The sequence below is a fragment of the Leptidea sinapis genome, chromosome 10, assembly GCF_905404315.1.
Source record: "Leptidea sinapis chromosome 10, ilLepSina1.1, whole genome shotgun sequence".
Lineage (NCBI taxonomy): Eukaryota > Metazoa > Arthropoda > Insecta > Lepidoptera > Pieridae > Leptidea > Leptidea sinapis.
The window spans coordinates 4,332,355-4,339,853 of record NC_066274.1 but is presented as its reverse complement, the minus strand read 5'-3'; the positions used below and the strand labels follow the sequence as shown (position 1 = coordinate 4,339,853).

The following is a 7,499-nucleotide window of genomic DNA, read 5'->3' as shown; positions in this document are numbered from 1 at the left end:
TCCAATACGGTGGAGGCAGTGTACATGTATGGGCTGGCATATCTTCAGAAGGTCGCACAGACTAGTAGCTATAGAAAATCACCCTCACTGGGCAAAGATATGCTCAAGAGATTCTCATTGAGTATGCAGGGCCGTATTTAGCAAATATGGGTGATGGATCGATGCTGATGCATGCCCGGCCACACACGGCTCATATCGTACAAGAGTATATTCAGGAGGTCGGTATCAGCGTGATGGCTTGGCCATCAAGAAGTCCTGATCTCAACCCGATTGAACACGCCTGGGATGAGCTTGGGAGGCTAGTCAGAAATCGCAGACCACCACCTACTACCCTCAGGGCACTAAAGCAGGCCCTGGTAGAAGAATTGGAGAATATTCCCCAACATCGGCTCCGAAACCTAGTGTTCAGTATGCCAAACCGGCTCGAAGCTGTAATCAGAGCTCGAGGAGGCAATACCAGTTATTAAAAATTAAATAACATGTAATACATTTAGTTGAATTTTTTTACACTAAACTAAAAGTGTCTATTTTCATTGTTTTATCTTTTTTAAGTTAAAAATGTTACTAATGTATAATTTTAGTTTCTAAGAATTAAAGCCTATAAAATTTGCAACAAAACGGTTTTTATCTTAAATCTCTACCTTCTATAGTTAAGAAAAAAATTTAATTTGAAAAGTGTGATACTTACTTTTGCAGGCCAGTGTACGTCCATTTTTTTTTCGGAAGGTATCTTTTTTTATGACGTTATGAATCAGGCTGTTTCAACTCTCGTCGTTATCAATTTCATATCAGACAACAGTCAATAAATAACGGTTGTGGTTAATAATAATAATTGTTGATTTAATTTGTTTATGAATGCCTACTGATTATAAAAGAAAGATAAATTATCATTACAAAAATCAAATCAATCTCTTATTGTTTAATTAAGAAGTATATTCATTTTATATAGCAGATTATGGCTATAAGTATTTTATGAAAAAGTTATTTGGGATGTTGCATTGTATTAAAATATAAACTTGTTATTAAGATGGTCTTTCATTTAAATACTCACTCTTACATTGTTGATGCAATTAAATTACTTAGGAAGTTTTTACATCTTCTGATTTTTAACCTGCTTCTAATCCATATTTTACATAGTGCAACCAAACGAGAAACAGTACAGGATAGAATCAGGCTATTTCAACTCTCCTCGTGTTCAATTTTATATCAGACAGCAGTAATTAAAAAAAAATAACAAAAAAACAACCGACTCCAAAAATACTATTCCAAAACAATAGATATAATGTGCACTAAACAGTATAAAAATAATTGCGTATTTTTATACAATCTAATTAATTAATATAATTCTTGTTACGATTATTGTTATGGAGCGGGTAGCGTCCTTCCGCCGCTACCCGCTCTCGCCTCTCACCTCCTCACGACTCAAGCACATCTCACCTATAACTATGTATGTAGTAACAAACCTATCTTGGATGACACCGACTCCAAAAATTTCAATAATCGTAACTAGAATAAGATTGTATAAAAATACGCAATAATTTTTATACTTTTTAGTGTACATTATATCTATTGTTTTGGAATAGTATTTTTGGAGTCGGTTGTTTTTTTTTTTTATTTTATGATTTTTAGTGAATTTGAAGTACACTAACTAACAATTTGTCTAAATATGTGTAGATAGATATACAAAATTTTTCAATGCAGCAATGTACGTAAGTTAGAAATTCTGCCACAGATCGCACCCTTACTGTAAGTCGTTAAGGAGTCCATCATATTCGACTACGACAATTACTTGACCATAACTATGTTATGGTAGATGACTTTATCCGGATAGCATAAAAAAGATTCGGCCGAGTATCGTTAATTTGGTCCTAAGAATTGAAGAGTTCCGTTACTTGGCCATGGATTCTGTAATCAGAACCTAACTAATCTCTCACCAAACTATCTTTAAAGTATATTTCTTATCTTATTCCTTTCCAATAAAAAAAGAATCATCAAAATAGGTTGGCGTGATATTGAGTTATTCGTAAATTTATCATCCACTTTGCTATACATACGTATAGCAAATTTAAGGCTTTTATGATTTTCTCATGGATGCCACTGTCAGATCTGGACCAAATTACCACACGGGAAGGACCAGCCTTCAAATAAAAAAAGAATTATCAAAATCGGTTCACCCAGTCGAAAGTTTTGAGGTAACATAAAAAAAATACCGACGAATTGAGAACCTCCTCCTTTTTTGAGGTCGGTTAATTAATTACGGTTGTGGTTAATAATAATTATTGTTAATTTAATTTGTTTATGAATACCTACTGATTATAAAAGAAACACTGACGGAGGTATGGCGAGTCGCAAAATATATGATCTCGCAGCAGAAGTAACTTTGCGACTGAAGAGTCCGCGACGCGTCTTAGTCCCCTGTTTCTTCTTACCTCGGTATGAGGGGAGTTGATCTGTTACGGTTTAGTCTTTTTTTCACCGTAATATTTAACGCTTACAACTTCTTTATGTAAGTCATTCACAAGTTTAAAAAATGACCTATCGGTTGGTACTTAATACTAATACTCATACGATTGTTGTCTATAGTATTTGGTATATGAAACAAAATGTGGAAATTGTTTCAATTCCCCTCGGTCACCCCTACCCATAATCTAGCCGGCATCCTGTGCGAAGGAGCCTCCCACTGATAAATGCTCTTAGTCGTCTCATACCGCAGTTTGGGCCTGGGACTTGTTTTTATGCCCCAGGGAGGCAAATGGCTAATTGTTTTACACATTTGTTTTTACCTAATGAGTTTATGATGGGCATTCTATCTACTTGGCACTTCAACCAGAGATTGATGTGGCGGCACCTTAAATTTCACTTCAAAGATGTGTTTGTTGTTGACTTGTAGTCTTCAGGGTGTTCTATCATTCTTCGATCCGTATCTGAAGAGGAGATACCACTATAATCTGCCAAAGAGCAAGGATGTTGTTTGGCAATCGATTAAACCAACTAAATCGTGACAAACAAGTGAAAGCAAGAGACCGGTTGAGGGAGTACATACAGTGTAGATAAACTATACTACAAAGGAACTTTCTTTCTTCCTGTTTATTCTTAAACAGAGTTCAGAAGCGTAAACATGCATCGCGATATCGTCTCATGATGATGATCAAGACTTCTTGCCTCCTGCAACGGGTTTCAATCGGCGCCCATTGAAACGGTCAGGTATAATGTATATTATCATGTATAATACACAAACAATAGATGTTATAAGCACAAATATTCTTAGTTTCTACTTTCAAACAAACAATGTCTTTGCAATTAATATTTAAAACAATACAATAAAGTACCTGACTATCCCTTTGATCCCTGATTTATATTGTAGAGTCATGGAATGTATAACTATTACTTTATCATGTACTGTATCTCTTTTGGTTGCACAATGTAAAATGTGGATTATGAGCAGGTTACAAATCAGAAGGTTTAAAAACTTCCCCAGTAATTGAATTGCAACAACAATATTAGAGTGAATATTTAAATGAAAGACCATCTTAATCACAAGTTTATATCTTTTTGTATAATGCATTCTAAATAACTTAAGACTATTTCATAATATACTTACAACCATAATCTGTTATATCAAATGAATATACTTCTTATTTATACAATAAGAGATTGATTTGATTTTAGTAATGTTAATTATATATTTGAAATAATTAGTATAGACAAAAAAGTTCCTACAACTTACATTATATTATTATATTTTATAAAATATCAATAAGATCAAAACCAATAATTAGTAATCTAAATTACTACATTTTTCTTATTTGACTATTAAAACAAAATATTAGATGAGAAAGTAATATTAAGAGTAGACATATTATATATTGTAAATAAGGCCTTGCGAATGCAATGAATTAATATCAATCATAATCTTATCTTATCAATTATATTATTATTAATCAATATTATACTTAATTACACAATATAAAAATGGACTTATTGTGTCTGTATCTATCTGTTTCGGCTCATAATCATCTGGACATACAAGTTCTACATTTATCTCAATTTCAAAGTATCAAGGCTATCCAATAAATTTTGAACTTCAGAGTCAACTTCCTCTCTTGTGCTTACTTTTTCCAATCTTTGACACAATGATTCAAGGTCACCCGGATCCTCTTTCTTGATTTTAATAAACTTTAACATCATTTCTACAATCAATTTTATCTCTGCAATCAATGCTTGTGTCTCATGAAAGCCAGGTTTTAATTGGATAAGTTTTAATTTGCTTTGAGCAAGTTGTAACGGTGTACGTCCATTCTTGTCATTGGAACTGACATCAGTGCCGGCATCAAGTAAAGCTATGACAACAGCAATATTACTAGTGCAAGCAGCTAAATGAAGTGGAGTATTACCAAGTGTATCTTTAATATTTGGATTGGCACCATGTTTAAGCAATGTTTTAACTACAGATGCATAACCTCGACATGCCGCTAAATGTAGTGGGCTTCTTTTATGTTCATCTGAACTATTTGGATCAGCACCTGAGAGTAAAAGTTTTTCAACAAGTTCTGTATTGTTTGTGGAGGCCGCCAAACACAGATTTTTTTTTTTAGGATAATATACTAAACCATTTCTGTATTTGAGTCGGCAGTGTCTTGCATTAGTGCAAAATTTTATCTTTCCTATATGTTCGTGTTCCCCATAAAATGTTCCAGGCATTGGTTGGCCAAAATTATTAATTGGTATTGGAGGAGCACTGAATTCTAGAACGCGATGAGTGTGGTCGAACACTGTATTGTCACTGCTTTCGTTTCCTGTATCAACCCCAGAATCCGCCATGGCACTTGTTGTTTTAAGTTTAGTAAAACGCAATATTGTAAAACAAATAAAACTTTCACATTCGCTCGACAAATATTTTTATTGTGTGCTTGACTTTTGTTTTACTCCTAAGATATCTATCATAATATATTCCCTATATATTATTATACTCTTTGATATCTATTATCTAATGTCACAGTCAGTACTCAGTTATTTTTTTCTTCTAATATTAGGGCAGGCAAAGGGTTCAAGCCCATACAGCCATTTCTTTGTCGTTTTTTATTTTTTCTTATAATTTATTCCCAATAATAAGTCAAGTCGGATCATATTTTTTAAAGGCAGTAGCCAAGTCTCTTGTTTTGTAATTCAGAAGAATATCAGGCCGAAGAAAAGTCTCTAGTTATATTTTCCCGTCCAGAGTCTCAAACAATATAATGTCATTTCAGTGTTTTTTTTTATATTAACTGGCTCCGTCGACTGAATGTCGACGATTCGGCCAACGTCAAGGTGGAGAGATTTTTTATTTTAATTTAGCTGATTGAAGTATATAAAGAGCTGATTTAAAAGGAAATGATAGGTTGATATAGCTGTGGTTTTTGTGAACTGAAGATTAGGCAACAATAGTTAGGACGGTTAGTAATAAACACCCATAATATTAACTAACTTGTTAATATCTAATCTAAGTTTAAGGGAGAAATGTGTGAATGTAAGTGGGAATATGTGCCGAATAGAAGCGTAGAAAGTATGGAGGATAGAAATTACAACTTATTATTGCGGTAAATAAATTCTTAAGTACCTTCCTCAAGGCCTCATTCACATATAGAATGGTCCCTTACCCGGATCTTAGCCAAAAATACTGGGGAACAGACAAATCCCAAGCAAAGTCATATGATGACAGAAATGAAGTTTTGTGGTTTGCCATAAAGCATTCCATGAATCAACCAGAAAGGGTTTAGACATAGCGCGTATATCTCGAGGAAAACAGTAATTAAATTTTAATGTTCCAGACTGAATCGTGTCTTTAGCGCACGTCTGCAATTTCATTGCCAGTTATCCCTAGATGGCTAGGTGTCCAAGCTAATGCAACTTCTATTCCCATTATGTGACATCTGTACAGGGATGCCTTTGTTCTTAAATTAATTGTGAAGTTTGTTTGAAGATTTGAAAGGATTTTTTGTTACGTCCTACAAGCAGCTTAATGAGTCAGACAGGATTAAAGCCTTGTTGATCTTATGTGATTCAACATGTGACACCGCCTCTGACAGGGCAATTGATTCGCCAGTAAAGATGGAATTCTGCGGGGGACTTTTGTAATTTAAAATTATATGGAACTTAGGGATTCAAACTGCAGACCCGACCCAGCTATTGTTGGATAATTTGGATGCGTCCGTGTACAACGTCACCCAAGCAGACCAATCAGAAGATAGAATGGAGTTAAATTTTCTATTGGCTTCAGGGCAGTGTTTAGTAATTCCAAAGTCAAAGAAAATTTTAGGTTGGAAAATGAGAGACTGATATCCTACTTTAAATACTGGGCATAAGGCTGATTGGAAAATGGGAACTGGAAAGGCTTTAAATTTAGCATAAGAATTAATTAACGGAGGCGGATCTTTATGAGACCAATATAAACAAGTTTGAATAGATAGAGACATAGAGTGCTGAATATCAAGAAGGGGGTGGGCGCTAAATTGGATTACGTTAGTTAGGAATCTATCGGCTAGGTACTGACGGCGAAGGTGAAGAGGTGGGTCTACACACTCCACTAGGAGAGCGTTGACGGGAGAACATTTCATAGCACCAGTTATGATTCGTAAGCATTTGTACTGGATTTTCTCTAATTTGGACAGGACTATTTTGCTACACGGCTCAAGTAGAAAACTACTGTAATCAAAATGACTACGAACATTGCATTGCTTAAAAGTTTTTGACAAAATGGGTGCGCATCCCAGCATACCCCCGAAAGGGCCCTCATAACGTTCATACTTCAAGTGGCCAATACCGGAGAGCTTAGAGTCAAGAAAAAGACCTAGGAATTTAACATTATCCTTAAACGGGACTGATTCATCACCTACTGAGAGATTTATGACCGGTATAGTGTGTTTTCGGGAAAAAATAACCACAGTATATTTGGGAACAGAAAGAGAGAGGTTGTGGTCTAAGAGCCATTGATTCGGATTTTTTTTTATATAAATAATATATTGCAATCTGTTTAGGACGATATTCATCAATAGGTCATGAATTTATATATATCAGGCTTGTGCGACACTCGTCCATTGACAAGTCCGCTTCATTAAAATCAATCTACAGTAGAAGATCCTGTGGGTTTTTCCTTTTTAACCTTCTTGTCATGGCAACACTCAGGAGGTACCTTGCAAGTACATTTGGAAATTGCGAAATTCTTGTAGTATAGGCTTTCATTTTGTCCGTTATTTCTTGCTTAACTGTTTTCATGTTAAGGTCATGATGCAATCTGTGGTTTGTGATATACCATGGTGCGTTAACTATCATTCTTAACATCTTTGACTGAAACCTTTGCAGGATCTCAATGTTTGAGTTTGCCGCCGTGCTCCACAGCTGCAATCCATGAGACCATATGGGTTTGATGTTGCATTTATAGAGAAGCAGCTTATTTGTCAGTGATAACTGTGACTTTTTGTTCAACATTCAGTGCATTTTCCGAACCTGTTGTCCCATTGCCA

The 7,499-nt window shown here is 34.9% G+C and overlaps 1 protein-coding gene across 1 annotated transcript; it reads right to left on the bottom strand.

The window, feature by feature from the left end:
• Positions 1-3,530: 3,530 nt before the first annotated feature.
• Positions 3,531-4,986, bottom strand: LOC126966538 (ankyrin repeat domain-containing protein 54). Its single transcript, XM_050810672.1, has one exon. It carries the CDS (start codon positions 4,819-4,821, stop codon positions 4,039-4,041), a length of 783 nt encoding a protein of 260 aa, XP_050666629.1. The 5' UTR covers positions 4,822-4,986; the 3' UTR covers positions 3,531-4,038.
• Positions 4,987-7,499: the final 2,513 nt, after the last annotated feature.